At 40.5% G+C, this 16567-nt stretch overlaps 2 protein-coding genes across 5 annotated transcripts in view; both read left to right on the top strand.

Moving 5' to 3' along the window:
- Window positions 1-12172, top strand: part of ankfn1 (ankyrin repeat and fibronectin type III domain containing 1) — a 64212-nt gene extending 52040 nt beyond the window's left edge. For all 4 annotated transcript variants that reach the window (XM_058406580.1, XM_058406579.1, XM_058406583.1 and 1 more), the window contains exons 16-24: window positions 83-215; window positions 514-630; window positions 1036-1251; window positions 1329-1495; window positions 3559-3709; window positions 5480-5648; window positions 6376-6542; window positions 8701-8911; window positions 9406-12172. In XM_058406580.1, the coding sequence (XP_058262563.1) occupies window positions 83-215; window positions 514-630; window positions 1036-1251; window positions 1329-1495; window positions 3559-3709; window positions 5480-5648; window positions 6376-6542; window positions 8701-8911; window positions 9406-10115 (2041 nt within the window). In that variant the 3' untranslated portion in view covers window positions 10116-12172. The remainder of the gene's footprint in view (window positions 1-82; window positions 216-513; window positions 631-1035; window positions 1252-1328; window positions 1496-3558; window positions 3710-5479; window positions 5649-6375; window positions 6543-8700; window positions 8912-9405) is intronic.
- Window positions 12173-13760: 1588 nt separating this feature from the next.
- Window positions 13761-15582, top strand: nog3 (noggin 3). The gene has a single exon (XM_058405618.1). The coding sequence runs from the start codon at window positions 14223-14225 to the stop codon at window positions 14901-14903; it is 681 nt and encodes a 226-aa protein (XP_058261601.1). The 5' UTR covers window positions 13761-14222; the 3' UTR covers window positions 14904-15582.
- Window positions 15583-16567: the final 985 nt, after the last annotated feature.

Raw genomic sequence — 16567 nt, 5'->3', positions numbered from 1 at the left:
CTTATGGTGACATGTGTTGCTGCCTTCTGTCATTCGGGGTAATCCCTCATGCACCGACTATGTGCTCTCGCCTGGGCTCTAGAGGGATCTACATAGCCGCAGTGTTTTATCATAAGGACAGTCTGCTGGTGACTAATGAGGATCAGATACCCATCGTGGAGGTGGAGGACTCCTACAGCAATTCCCTAATGCAGGACTTTCTGTGGTTTACCAAGGTATGACAAACACTCCAGCTGACCGCTACGCCTGGGTAATGGAAGGAGCAGAATGACTCTAGTTAAGTAATGGCACGCTTGTTGGTATTTTTATAAGCATGGATTATTATTGCTCAATGACAGACACGTACAAATATTCAGCGAAGTTTTATTCTATTTTTAAAATTAACATGTGCCATTGCATTCTGCTCAGTGATTTATCATGATTATACGACTCCTCCTCTAAATCTGTCAAAGCGAAACTAAATTCCATTAATAACGCATTTGATTCTCCAATAATTTTACATGTGCTTTACAGCTTTCCTGTATGTGGGAGGATGTCCGATGGCTCAGACAGAGCATGACTATTTCCGCCTCGTCCTCGTCCACACTGCAGTCCAGGCAGAAGATGCTGGTTGCTGCCGGCCAGCTACAGGTCTGCCAGCCCTCGACAATTAGCCTCTCTAGCATCTAATTAGCCTAATGCAATTCTAGACTCACAACACAGTAATTGAATTGAGTCTGAAGAGTGAGAAATTTTGAACTTTTTTTTTGGTCGGTGCACATGTGTAGGCGGCTGTGCAGTTTGTGTGTACAGGCTGTGTGAAATGAGGCAATTAAAGCTGCTGCTCCCTAACAGTTCAGGCTATTTATTCCAAAGCCACTCATGTTTAAGGGCTGACTCTTACTGCACTGTTGTACCCACTTCTTTTGTTAGCATTGTATACCCAATGAGTACATAAGAGTACTGTTAAGCCAGTATTGTAATATTCTAGAGTACATGCTTTTATCTAGAGTACATGCTTTTTAATCACAGCTGTGCATCTTTCTGTCCTCACAGAACCTTCTGGGCACGCACAACCTGGGCCGCGTCCACTATGAGCCCATTAAAGACCGGCATGGCAATGTGCTGCTAGTGACAGTCAGGGAGATGGACAGCTCCTATTCCTTCTTCAGTGGGAAGTGGATGCAGGTATCCAAACTTCAGAGCCAGAGAAAGTCTCTGTCCACCCCTGAAGAGCCCTACGCCTTGGACATTCTGCTCATCACCATACAGGTACAACTTGACTCGCTAATTTGAATCCTAGCTTTTACTAATGAGTGAGTGAGCTGATATTTACATTGTATGTACAGGATATCCTGGCCTATCAGCGGCGAAGTCAGCACCGCCTTTCACCAGGCCTGTATCTTGGCTACTTGAAGCTCAGCAGCTCTGTGGATCAGATCAAGGTGCTGGTCCCACAACGAACACCCAGCATGCTTTGCCATTTCAAGATACGGGACAACTGGAACGTCTCCAGGTCAGCTTCATATTTCTTTCATATTTCATACTCAATTCTGAATAAGTATTTTTTAAGTATCATTTATTTAGTTTAATCATCTTTTTTTGGGATACCATTTGAGCCTTCTGCATTCTACATAACTGCAGCCACCAATTTACCAGCATCATGATTTTCTCAGTGTTCACCAAAGCTCCACATTTTTCAAGTATGTTGAATTTTCTCAACAATGAATCACATAGTCTGAACCCCTCTGTGACTAGTAGCAAGAACAGAGGTGAGAAAACAACCACTGAGAGTCCTGGGAGAAATCAGATTCATCAGATGAAATGCTCAGTAGATCTCCGAGTCTAGTTTATCGTCCATCTGTTTGTGTGGGACGGCAAGGGCAAAATATAAGCGCAAGAATAATGCCTGCTGTAAGAAGTTATTTAGCATGGTTGCTGAAAACAGCAGATATAAAATCAAACACAGCTCAATTCCTGGCGAGGCACAATATGAAAACTACTTTTTTGTTGTATGCCTCCAGTTCTTTTTGCAAAACAGACAATCCTGGCTGCCTTCATCTCCCCAGCCAATATTTCCTCCACACTGTCCTCCTCTTTCTCTTCTTGTTTACTCAGAAAATAATGGCAAAGTCACATGATACACAGTGAGAAAGTGTGATTTGAGAAGCCACTTCCTTCGCCTTCAGTCAAAGATTGTGTAGTGTGTGTGGCCTTTGGAAGTGCTGGCAAGTAAGACATTTAGGGGGAAAAAGAGATATAAAATAATGAAATAAAATGGCATTGATGATTATATTTAATACAAAGATAATGAACAATATTAACATCATGTTTCCACAATTCTACATTTTCTGTTTTGTTGATAAGGTTCTTACTAAAAATAAGCCATAATAAACATTTCTTTTTGGAAACGGAACAGACAGATAAAAAAAAAAATCATATAGTTTGTGATCAGATTAATAAATAACCCTGTCATGTATTAAGTATAATATTTCTTTCACACCCAAGAAAGATATGTGTATGTCTGGTGAATAAGTCCAGCTGTACACGTTCTATAATGCAGGACCAGACAAACAGGTTCCTCATTGGTACACAGCGTAAATGAGGAGTGCGTGTGCCTGTAAAGATGAAATATTGAAATATGTCAAAGCACTGGCTTGTCGTGGAATGCTCCCCCTCACCGCAGGAGCACATACTTTCTTGACGTGGTCATTTTTTATGAGCAAAACAAAACTCCTGTTTGTTTTTGTTCGGTAAAGGAGCTATTTATTTATTTTCATCTCAGGTCATGTTGTTGACCCCGGTAGGTAGGTCCAGACAGGGAGAGCATTATCCTGCCGCTCAGTGTGGTAGTAAAACTAAATTTACTATGGGGCCGGAGTGTGGAAGCTAGCGGGAGGCTCACACAGGATGATGCCCACTCATGGCTCGAGGAAAATCTCTGGAGCAAAGAAATTCTCTTTTTTTTTCCACCAGCTTAGCCCCAAGACACTTATTTATCATTATGAGCTACACCAAAATGCTCCTTATTGCACCATCTGTGGCTTATCAGCCTCTAGCTGTGCTGATGAGACACAAACGTTAGATGAGCAAAGAAGCAGCGGCAGGGTATTTTTCTTTTCTCAAATGTCAGACATTCCCACCTCTTTGATGCCAAGTGGTACTATTCTCACTGTTAAATGCCTTGTATGTTAGAGATTATAAGAACGAGCTGCCTTTACCCTCTAGGCATCCACATGTTCTCACACAGCTTTTCTATAAATTCTGTAAAGCATCCTGCTCAGTGTGAGGGTGGCACGAATGGAACTTTCCCACATTTTGTCTAAGAACTTTCAGACTGAAAATAATGGGGTGTCTAGTGGTTGGTGGCATTTTACTCCCTCTCTGAGCCTTTGCTGTGCATATCAGGAACTGGTGTGGCTCCTTAAGTGCTCACTGTCTCCTGGAAACTCCTCCGTCATGTAATGGGAGTGTGGAGTGGCACGGTCTATAGTGGGCACCGCAGCAGAGACGGATGTGTCAATAGCGTTTTTCCGTGTGTCTATGTCTCTTTACTGAATGCCATGTCTTCCCACCCAGAGACGAGTGGGAATGGCTGAATACTCTGTCTGGCCCTGAGGAGGTGGAAAGAGCAGATCAGGCGGCAGACTGCAACACTCCTTTACTTTTCTATGAGCTCCAGACTACCATTAAGAATCTGCTGCGCCAGATCAATCTACCTCTGCACCAGGTACTAAACACAAAAAGGTGACCTTTATTCTGGTATGTTAAAAGATCAATACACACCACAGGAGCACATATGTTTCAATAACATCTAATTCTAAAGTTTTCGATGAGTAACCATAGTGTATTTGATCACTTCTGGGAGTTGCACAATGAATGACTGAAGGCACTTATCAACTGCAACATGACACATTTGTTTGTTTGTACATCCTATAATGAACTACATAGGTGCCAAACATCCATGATTTAGTTGCAACATTTACAGTATTTGATCTCTTGCCATGGTGTTACAGGAGACACATGTAATCTGCACTACAACTCCCAACTCTACTCCAATTTGTTGAACTGAAAAGCAGAATTCACTCTTAGTGGTTAGTTTCAATCCTAGATTAACTCTGACCTGAAATTTCACAGACCTCAGTCTTTTGAGCCTAGAAAAAAAGGTGAAACAGCTGTAGCCTCTGGTCGTTACCAAAAAAATGGAAGAATTTTTTATTATTAAGTAGTGTGCACAGCAGATTATGTCTCATTGTTTACTTATTGCTGCACATAGCACATAAAAAAATCTCTTCCAACAACATACTTTTGGAATTTTTTGGTAATGTCTTTTCTCTGCCTGTATTTTCTTGTTGGCGCATCTAGACCAATGAGTAATTCTTGGGAGATGTTGTGTACTTAAAGGCTCAAATTCCCCAAACTGTCACCAATTCTAGATGTATATAGTTTATAACAATTCTTCAGCATTTTTAATCTAAAGTCTGTCCACCATATGATCGTGATTACCAGCGAAAAGTATTTGTGTGTGTCCTTGTACTGAGAAAAGCACATAAAATCTGTTTACTTAGTACAGTCCTATAATGGAAGCCTGCTGGTATGTGTCCATATCCAAATTCATCACTCTGCATGCTATTCATGCCACTGGAGAGCTCAGAGTATGGCACTTGCAGTTTGGCATGTGTTCAAAAGCAGCAAAGGTTTAGCAAAGCTCATTGCATTGAACCAACCAAACAAGCAGTCAAAGGTGTGTTCATTACAAATATGACAAGCTATAATTTCCCATAACCACATCCATAAACACAGTTTTTGTACTTCATCAAAATGTGTAATATTCCATGAACAAATTTTTTGCTAAATTTCACACAGAGAAACAATGCAGTGAAAAGTCATTAGAGTTTTTTGCGCCGTTTTTATTATTTTTTTGCTGTCATTGTGGCACACAATTACATCGAGTAACCCATAAACACAAGTTCTTTCCTCTGAAAAACGACTAATTCTGCAGATTTAGATCTTAATTAACAAATGCTTTTAAATAAATTATGAACGCATTCTACAAAACATATGTTTCTCGAAACTGTTTATTGCCCTTAGACGTCCATTATCAGTGAGTTTTGAGTAAACATCCTTTTGTTTCATTTCTCAGCACAGAGTAATGTGTTAAAATTCCTGTCTATGATAATCACCCATACACTCCAGATGTGGTAAATAGAAATTAAATAAAAAAAACAGTGGAGTATTCATCTGAAGCTGACTTTCTGGCATTGTTTCCTATCACTGGAATATATAATAATAATAATAATAATAATAATAATAGCAATAATAATAATAATAACAATAATGTATAATGGAATATCTCTGAATTGCACTTATCCTTTAACTGCCTCTTTGTGAATTCACATTGCCTCTGATTTTTGTTGGCCACTAACCTAAAATGGACTGTCATTGTTTCGCTTAAACTGAAAACTGTGTGTGTTCCTTTGTGTGTCTGTTTCTTCCACAGGCTAAGCACTTCCGTCTCTACACACAGGAGGTGCTCGAGTTGGGTCACAATGTGTCCTTTCTTTTGCTGCTGCCTGCCTCAGACTCCGTGTGTACTGCCCCGGGCCAGACCAATCCCTACACACCCCACTCGGGCTTCCTCAACCTCCCTCTTCAAATGTTTGAGCTCGGTACACTGGCTTCTGTTTCAAGCTCTACAATATTAGCTCAGTTGGCCTTATAAAATCCACAGATTCCTTTCTCCCCTGCACCCCCCCCCTCCTCTGCGTCCAATCACACTCCCAGCAGAGCCTCACTAAATCACACAGACCCACAAATACACACGCCAGCAGGGGAGCAGTCTGCTTTGCGGCTAGCCAAATACCCCCTCCCACCCCAGACTGGGTACAAATGATGAAAGGTTAAACAAGTAATTGATATTGTAATTGAACCAGATCTGTGCAAACACCACTAAATCATTTTTATTTCAATCAGCCTGTGAATCTGTGTGAAGAAGCAAGTCTTGTTGATGTGCAAAGCCAGGCTAGTAATTTAGAATGCTCACTTGTTTGGCTGATGGGTTGATGTTATTTGAACAATCATATTTGAAATATGATCCCATGGAGCAGATTATATCTAAATACATGTATAAAGTGATTATATCTAAATACATGCATTCAAGTGATTTTTCATTAAAGGCAAGACTTTTCAAAGAATTGTCAGTGTTCTTGGTAAATGTATAACTGTAGTACTTGAGGCTTCACAAGATAATTTAGTATGGATGTTTTTTTTGGAGCATGAGACTGACAATTTAAACTGAGATTTCTGATGTAGCTGTCTATTATATATGATGTAACATGACATGACGTAACGTGACTGAATTGCTTCTTGTTTTTCTCTCCATGTCCCTATGTTCAGTTCACTTCTGTGCGTATAAGGAGAAGTTTATTAGCCTGTACTGCCGCCTGTCCTCTGTGCTTGACCTGGATGCCTTGATAACCCAGCAGGCTGTGAGAGAGGCCATTACAGATACTGAGATGGCCATTGCCAAACAAAGACACCAACATATACTTGACTATATCCAGGTATTTCTATTGCACACTGGGCTTCACCACATTATGATGTAGTTACTGTCTTTCATCATTTTTATCACACATCTATGAGTCCACCGCCAACAGTGAGATTTGATGAAACGTAATTTGTTACACAGTGGTGATGGCCGTTACACGTATTCCCAGACACACCGAAGTGTGCGAAATGTCAAGCTACAAAAACAACTTAAGCTAATAATCCAATTAGAATAGTTTATTGATGTTGTAAAGTATAACTACTAGACATATAAACTGTAAAATGGCTTGTTTTTCTTGTGTAGAATTTTCAATACGAGCTTAACAGAGTCTCACTACAGGACTTGAAAGAGAGCTGTCTGTTCAGTGCACTGGGCTGAAATAATCCCTCTTCGCCACCACGGTCTGGACTATTAATTGAGATTGACCACAAAACCACAAGAGTGTTTGTGTGATGTCGGATCCAAGAGGCTGTGGAAAAAAGTGGCACACTGACCGCAGATTACACACCGCCTGAGAGTGGCGAGGAGAGAGAAAGAATACCAATCAATGCGAGGAACTGCGTGGCCTGTGTGTGGCTACGCAATGTGGCACCAATTAGCATAAACATTTTAATGTTCCACAGAGGAGCATGCAAAGAAGGGCCACATCTGTCAAAATGGCACATTAGCGCAAAGCACTTAAGGTTCTGCTCTGGTATGAGAGATGGATTTTTCCACTGTCAGGTCCTGTCAAGGAACTAATACAGACTGACCACAAAAACATGCACTTTAAATATTTGAGCCAAATCGTGTCATTCTCAGACGAAGATTCCGTGACATATTTCTTTTCTTAAGTGGGAACCTCAATCTCTTCATTTACCAGATTGGCTATCTGTCATAAATCATCGAAAATTGTCATTGATCATCATAGCTTTTTCAAACTCTTGTGCAGCCTTTTAATATGTGGAAGCTTTGCAATCTCTGAGTCATTTCCAGTCAGCAATAAGTACATGATGGATCAGTGTTTTGGACAGGGTTTGTTTTAAATCAGTTTAAAAAGAAAAAAAAAGAAGAAGAAATGCTTGGAAAATCTTAAACGGCGTAGAAATCATATTGAATTAAGTTAGGAATAGAAAAACAAATCCACAAAAACCGAGATCCTTATTCTAAAAAGCAGAAAACTAATGTTCTTGTATGAACTACACCATCCTTTGAGAACTTTCCCCTTTTTGCTGTAGTATCTTCAAGCCAACATCAAAATGAACACTGATTTGTTGAATTGAGCTCTCTCGCCAGTGAAAGCTGCCCCTTCCATTTCATTTCACTTGCTGTATTCTAGTCCCTCCTTTTGTCATTAGAGCACCAGCATACTTTCCAAAGCAGTCATCCTCTGGTGTCAGACCTCATTCCCATAAGTTGAATATCACATGACATTTGCAAGGAGGAGCTCAAATTGCAGCACTTTTTGTTTTTTGGTGGGGTTTTTTTTTTTTGTTTTTTCTTTTATTCATCTCCCCTGACTTTTTTTTTTTTGCTCTACATTTTCCTCCCCATTCTGAAATGAGCTCCTTGTAAATACAATTGCATAGTAAGTTTCAAGAATGGAAAATATGAAAGTGGGAATTGAGGAGATTCACTATGTGGAAGTCAACAGCTCTGATTGAAAACACATTCTCCTTCTCACTTTATTTTAGCCCAGCCTGAGGTTTGTTAAACTGTAAAGATTCAAAGAACCACTCTAAGGCACTCAAATTTAATATCTCGAAAAGTCTTCGTGGCAGATAATTAAGCGCTTGATATCTAATAGCTTTTTAGCTGACATTTTTATTAGAGATGTTATTTATGTGCCACTGAGTAAATGTCTGAATTAAAGTTGGAAAGTTGAATCTGCTTTGACGTAAATTGAGGGTAAAGAACAAAAAAAAAAAAAAAAAAAAAAAAAAAAAATCATTTATGGCTCGATATCTTAACACTAGAGACTGCCATTTTAATGTGGTTTCAGCGCTCCACTTATAAACTCCAGATAACTCGGATTTCAAAAACGTGTCAAGCTAAGTATTACTGTAAGCCACATAAGCATCATTAGAAACAATGTTTTTCTCCTTGAGTCAGTTATTCCATCAGAGTTCAACTGGAAGAGCAGCGAGCAAAAACCTCTCTTTTGACGATGACATTATTATGGTGTTGTTTCACAGCAAATGGATGAGATGTGGCGAGATATCCGCTGGATCACTGACGCCCTGCAGTATGCACGCTATAAACAGCCTCTGGGCGGTGTGCCCATCACGTGGCTGGTGGATGCCAGCTCAGAACCCGTAACACAGAAGTACGACTCCATCTCCTCCAACACAGACTACCTGCCTACTCCGTCTCCCTCACCTGAGCTGAGAAGAAAAGCTAGAGAGGGTAAAACATGTTTATTATCACGAGGTCGTGTTTCATAATGAAGTATTTTTATGAGACATCTTACCAGAAACTTTTATGCAAGTTATGTTCTGCATAAATTTTACAGCAAACTCAGAAAAAAAAGAAAAGCACTTTTATTATAGTGAGGATAATTCTTTGTATAGGTAGACTTTCAGTGCTCACATACACATATTTTAAATAACATACCAATGACCTTGATAAGAATAAGCACATTGATTTATTTATGCTTTAATTTCCTATTATTGTAAACTCCAGCTCTCTGTTTCCATGGTTTCCTAGACTAACACATACAGTAGCCAGTCACAATGAGCCCAGAATGTTCAGCGCAGACTTTCCCGTTGCATTTGACATATTTCTGATTTTGCTGTTTTTTTGCTTGGTGATGTATTTTACGGGCCTCTATAGTTAAGTGCACTGAAAATGAAGATTATTATCACATTTTTATTTATTTTTAATTTCACGTTTTATTCCAGACTCTCAGGCGGTTTCAGATGAAGAAGGCTGCTCTGAAGTTTTCCTCCCGACAGACAGCGACTATGACTCCAGCGACGCTCTGAGCCCACGAGATCTAGACCTGGTTTATTCTTCAGCCCAGGATCTATCCCATCAGGCTGTGTACACGCTGAGCGGCAGCGCCCCTGACGTCCTGCAGATACACGACCTGAAACCCAGCGCCTGCTCTAAGCCAATACTGGAGGCTGAATCCTTCACGAAAGACCTGGAGGAACTGTCCCTGTCGTCATACTCCAGCAGATCATCAGAAAAGACGTCGCGTTACAAGCGCAGGCTGCTGTCTAGGAGCCAGCCTCAAAGGAGCTGCTTCAGCGGAACACATCGCTGGCTGAGGGTCCAGAGTGAGAACCAGACACCTTCACTGTCAGAGGGGGTTTACACCCGACAGAGCGAGCTGGACCTGCCCCTAGAGCTCGCTGTCTCTTACCCACACCCTTCCTACAGCATGGACGAGTGGAAGGGCAGTAACAGGGAGAGAAAACCCACTGTGCGCAGGATCTTTGTGGAATCGTGTAGTGAGACATCCCCAAGCAGAGACGGCGCTCGATGGCCAGATGAGAACGACGAAGCACACGGTGGAGCTGCAGCAGGAGAGACGCCAGCTCAGGAAGTGGACTCAGATGACCAAACTAATGAGCTGGTTTCTGAAATACTCAGCAGCACTCTCTAGAATGAAGCATCCTGCGTTATTGTGTGTCATGTTGATGTGTTTTTGTCATATATTGCCACCAGACAGCCTCTAAGTGAATGCAGTTATGGCATGCAGACTCTCTATGTTGTAGTATATGGAAAATTCATTAGTAGAATGTTCAGGAAGAAAAAACAAGTTGCTGGTCAACTCTATAGGACTCATAAACTGTGGCTATGACTGTTAATATACTTACTATTAATGCAACATGAAATAAAGTGCTGCTTTAATCTTTGAACTTGAAACTGCCTCTGCATAGACTGATCTAGGTGAAAAGGTAAAAAGTAGTACTTTCCCAGTCAATCAGCTTTCAGATTCAGTTCTTGCATCTGAGGTATAAACGTATGCCTGTGTCAGATATATAAAGAGAATTCCGGGATGATTTGATGGTGCTCAAGAAAAACAAACAGTTCATATTAATAAAAAAAAGTCTTTGCTTCAATACCCCGTAAGCTATTGAAAATGATCATGTGTTCAGGAATCTTTAAATACCAAGTCACCTTTACAAAGAGTCTTAAATCAGTAGATCTAGAAGGTGAGCGTGGATAAAAAAAAATCCTTTACAAACATGAATTGGGGTATTTGGAAGCTTTTTATTTGTCCACTTTAATGAACAGGCAGAGGTATTCGATTACTAACAGCTTGACTTGCATTGTGTTTACCTCCTCTGACCGATTTGAGGTGTACATTTGTTATTATCCGACGTGTCAACAGTGTGAGGTGTCTGATCAAGTGTCTTCGGGGGGTGTTCGCTAACTTGCTGGCATTAAAACAAATAAAAAGCACTCATGTTTTATGAACAGGCACAAAAAAGGGCACTTTAGAGCACCTGTTTACATCTTTTGAGCAGCAATGCAGGTATAATTCATATTTTTGATCTCCTGTTGGCCCTGGTTAAAAAAAAAAAAAAAATAGTATGACCTTTTTTTTTGTTGTTGCTTTTAATTTTGGTTCTGGACATTTGCTCCACTTTATATGAAGGGTATGCACCACTTTTTTTTGTTTGTGACTATAGGAGTAGACTATAAAGGATTACTCTGACACCTGGTATCTTCAAAGCCATAGAGATTTTATGTGTATGGAGATATTATATTCTTACAAAACGATGCTGTCTATGGGCTCAGTACTGCACTGATATTGGACTTGTATACATTCAGCCACAATATATCTATTTGTAAATGTAGGATGGCTAATTCATGCAGTTTCACTTTAATAATGGTATGTAGAATTGACTTTATGCTTACTATTGAAGTATTTGGACACAAAAGGGGTTGTCAGGACCGAAAAGACAGCAAGGGCAGCTTGTGAATTTGTCTGTTGCACTGTTATGACTTGTTGATGTTGCAGTGTATTACGAATGTGTATTTGCACCACTGTTTCCTTAAAAAATTATTTCTACTGCAACTCTGTCCGTTTAAAGATATTGAAATTGCTTCACCCCCCAATTTCTGTACAGTGATGTCAGTTGAACTAATGATGAAATGCACTACTTTATCATGTGAGTGTGTGTGTCTGTGTGTGTGTCTGTATGTGTTCTCCCTGTTCTCTAAAGAGTGAAGCATTTAAGTAAAAAATTCAATGCAATTAATTTTGTTTAAACAATTGTCATTCCAGAGAAGGTTCAGTGATGTGTCTTTGTCCTGATACCTTTATACTGTGCACACAGCAAGCCAAAAGCATCGAAAAAGCATCATATCTGTATATTTTTTGAATTATGCATTTATTGATCCAAATAATATATTTGTGTATTGTATTTTTGACAATTATTGTCTTTTATCCCTGAATCTATCGTTACTCATTAGCTTTTTGCAACGCAGCTGAATCTAACCATGTGGCAGATGTGTTTATGAAACAGAAATAAATCACCAATCCATTGTAGGTATGCTATGAATTGTTCTTTGTCTGACATCACTTAAAAAAAGATAATATCTCTAACTCTTAACATTACTTTGCATTAAAGTTGTTTTCTTGACTAAGAGTTGATTTATGAATGTTGGTACCTCTAAATGTATTATGGCCTAATAAAAAATATAAATAAACTGGACCTTTTTTTTTTTTTTACAATCCCTGGCACAATATTTCTGGTGTAATCTAGTTGAAATTAGTTTGGGGTGATGGCGTGATGTATCTACTACTGATGGATTCAGTGATATCAGATGGAAAAAACACTGAGTGTCCAAACGCAAATGGAAAAGAAAAGAGGCCAGGAGGTAGAGACAGAGAGAGAGAGAGAGAGAGAGACTGTGTATATGTTTGCATTTAAAAATGAACTGACCTTAAGCCAGCTACAGTGAAACCATAGCTCTTAAATCGAGCGTTCAAATTGGTCTCCTGTTAGATCATCAAAGGTCTCAGTGAGGAATTAAACAAAAAACAAATTACATTTTTATCTAGCTGGATCATGAAAGAATCAGGAATATTTGTGCCTCAACCTGGGAGGGCCATTTGATCCATCAGAAAGATTGAGTGCACTGAGCACTTTGCGTGGAGTGTTCAAAACCAGTGATACTCATTGCGACTAAATTTCAAAGCTTCTTTATTCTGATAGTTTTGATATAAGCCAAGAGGTAAATCGGCCTGCTAATGAAATAATTCAAAACACATAATATGCAAATGAGTGGCCAGTGATGAATTTATGTCCAACTAATAATGCATGGTTTGATCCTTAACAGAAACAGTTTAATGACCCACTGTACAGCTGGACTGTAAAATGATCCAGTCCATCATTATATTCATGTATAGATGTTTATGGTGGAAAAAATACAGTTATAATCATGAGAATTCTTTTTCACATTAGGATTATTACATCATCTAATGAGACAATGAAGTACATTTACTTTTTAAAGACACTGATAATGTCAAACTTTGGCAGTTGAAGTGTATAATCAACCTGTATAATATGTCTTTCTCCATTGATGGACTTTTGATTCTTGTCCAAACTAGTTCCAACAATTTTGCAGTATATGCCTCAGGGCTGGGGGCCACCAAAACCCCCTGTCACTACAGTTGGTTGGCACTCTTATCTTGGAAACATAATTTCACCCCATTTCCTTTGTCTCGAGTAAGACCTCACATCCTACTGGCGCCGGACGTATATTGTCACAGTATTAGGCCAGAAAATTACTCCAAGGTCAATTTAGACATTAAAGGGGAATACAGAATATCGGAAACACCGCCTAAAAGAGTTCCCAACACAGAGTCTTTTTAACCCTGCATGCCCTCATGGCTATTGCTGCTTTTGCTGTTCTTTCAGCTGCTCAGTCTTGCGGAATTAAAACTGAGACCACAGGCAGAAGTGTTGTGTTGAAGTATATTTAGTCAATTCAGACGGTTGTAAAAAAAGGGGGGGGGTAAAATGTGAATGGATCAGTTAATAAATGCATGATGGCCCTGCCATGCATGTTGGTAAGGAAAATACAAATTAAATGAGACCCTCATGTCACATCGGGACAGGCTGAGATTTGCGCATGCACCCTCCGCGCGATATTACCCCCCAAACACACACACACACACATATATATATATATATATATATATATATATATATATACACACACACACACACACACCACACCTCCTTCTATAATCCCGTCCACCCCTCCCTCTGAGAGAAGGAGGCGCCGGGGGAGCCCTGGCAAAACCCCCGGCATTCACACTACGCTTTTTGCGTTACATCACAAACGGCGAGCATAAATCGGACGAGCCATGGCGACTCTCAGTTGGGCGCTGGACGACACAACGCAAGGAAGCACCATGCGTATCCGGGGCGGTGCGGAGACACGCGGACGCAGCAACGAGGAGCTGAGCGCCGACCGCGCGCCGTGTGACGGAGCCATGCGCTTACTACTGCACTGGCGCCTGGCATGACCTTCAACTAGGCGACTTGGTGGATGCGCACTTCTCACGTGTCTTACTGCGAAATCGACTAATCGTGTGGAGCGGACCGTTCAGCAACCCGAACTTCTCAAGCAGGACACTGTTTAATAGTGTTTTATAATCAGGATCCGGAGTTTGGCGCTTTGCACGTGTGGACGTTCGCGCCAGACTCTCCAGGATTAACACCCGAGATACCCTCGCGCGCCAAATCAAATGGATAACATGGATAACGTGCCTCACTTTCTGGCCATTTGCGTGCTATTTTTCTCTCTCGGCTTCCGGATAGAAGGCGGCTCTTGTCAGCACCTCACATCAATGCACTACCTCCGTCCTATCCCTAGCGACAGCCTGCCTGTCAAGGTGATCAAGGAAGACCCCGATCCCTTGCTCGACCCTAAAGAGCGCGACCTGAATGAGACGGAGCTGCGCAGCATGCTGGGCACGCACTTTGACGCGCGCTTCATGTCCGTCGTGTCACCCGATGAGAAACGCGAAGACCCGGCCGTGGACACTGAAGTGACCAAGCAGCAATTTCAGCAGCGTACGATGCCCAAAGAGATCCGCGCTTTGGACTTCGACACGGCGCACGACGTCAAGAAATACAAGAAGCTGCGTAGACGCCTCCAGTTGTGGCTGTGGTCGTACGCCTTTTGCCCGGTGGTGTACGCGTGGCAGGACTTGGGCAGCCGCTTCTGGCCGCGCTATATCAAAGTGGGCAGCTGCTTGACAAAGCGCTCGTGTTCAGTGCCCGAGGGCATGACGTGTAAACCTTCCAAGTCTGTGCACTTCACGCTGCTGCGCTGGCACTGCATTACCCGGCGCCCATCCAAGTGCACATGGATCCCCGTGCAGTACCCAGTCATATCCGAGTGCAAGTGCTCCTGTCCGAACTGAACCTGTCTCTCTTAACCTGTCTCTCAAGCACTGCCCGAAGTGTAGGAATGTCTCTGCGATGTATATGTGGTGTTATTTTAACATTTTTTTTGTTTATACCTTGTAAAAGAGGTCAGTATTTACTTATATCCAGCGTCTACTGTATTTGTTGAGCATACTCTGGGTTAATGTATTTATGTGGAGAAAAATTTCGCGCTGCGAAAAATTAAAGGACATTTTTACTGAAGGAACTGTAAGCTTTTTTTTCCATTATTCGGAAAAAATATATAAGTTTTTTTATAGACCTCAAATAAAGTATGAATTACGGTGTAATTGTTACAGCTTGATTGTTACAGCTGTGAATATAAAGTGGCAATAGAGTAATCATAAACCTGTAAATTAAGAGAAACACCTATTTATTCTTTATTTCCATGTAGTCCAAAGTCATTTGAAATAAAACCACTTAAACTGCATTATTGTTTTTTTTTTTGTTTTGTTTGTTTGTTTCTTTGTCTGTTCATTTGTTCATTTCTGTAAATGCCATGTGAAATCTCATGTCTAGTTTTTATATTATTTACCCTGGCTCAACTATTATGTCAAAGCTACTGAGCAAGTGACATATGTCTAGGTGTTAGGATGTAATTCTTACGCCTAAGAAGGAGTATATCAGTGACTTCAGGGTTTTTTTTCCCCCCACAGACGCCATCAGTCCTCAGACAGTCTGAAGGGTCTTTGTAAAAGGATTAAAAGTTAAAGACCTTCATTTTCAGATTCTTTCATTTAATCTGTGTGGCGCCTGAAACACATAGTGGATGAATGATCACATGTAAAAACATTCTTGCTCTGTCTGAAACCTAAAGTCTACTGGCATGAAAATAACAACTTGACCCTGCTGAAGAATGAAGACACTGAAGTTTCTTTCTCTATCGATTAACTTTAAAGATTCTTATTCGACAAGCTGAAGGAAGGCTACCATGCCGTTGTTAAACTTTATTTCAAAATTAGTGGGGATTACTGTCAAAACAATGTAAGGCCTAAAAATAATATTAGTCTCATGATAAGCTTAATTTTTTTTCCATGCTTACAGATTGAGAAGTGATGAAACTATGCTGTTGAGTGATTTGTTGCAAGTTTGACATATTGATAGTCGTCTGAGAGGGTAGTCATAACATGCTCGGGACTATGTTACACGGCCTAGTGCGCTGTGGGTGTTTGGCAGTTTTCAAAACAGACTTTAAATTTCCCCCATGCAGAGTGAGAAACACTGCCCCTCTTTGTGTACATGATGCCTAAAAAAAAAAAAAAACTGGCTAATGTGCACTGGCCTCATGGGTTATAAACATATTTAGCTAAATCTAGCATCATAAACAATATGATATAATTATTATTTTTAAATTGATTTTATTAATGAGCAAAAGCATGTTGGCCCTCATCAGGAGCTCGAACTAGCTGTAATGTCTTTTCTTCTTCATCACTTACTGCATCACAAATATCACCCTTTCTTTCTACTCCATGTAATAAGATCACAGGGTTGCAGTCTGCTGTTTAATAAGCGTGTTATATTATAATCACACCCCTTTCCCCATTGCTGATGATCACTGCGCTATTACTGATTCGTCATTTGTAATTTCACTGTTCCACATTAGTAGGCAGCATTAAAAATCCCTTTGAACAATGGTATCATT

The sequence above is a fragment of the Hemibagrus wyckioides genome, linkage group LG13 (genome assembly GCF_019097595.1).
Source record: "Hemibagrus wyckioides isolate EC202008001 linkage group LG13, SWU_Hwy_1.0, whole genome shotgun sequence".
NCBI classification, from domain to species: Eukaryota; Metazoa; Chordata; class Actinopteri; order Siluriformes; family Bagridae; genus Hemibagrus; species Hemibagrus wyckioides.
The sequence above is the reverse complement of the archived record's forward strand: the minus strand, read 5'-3'. Positions and strand labels throughout refer to the sequence as shown.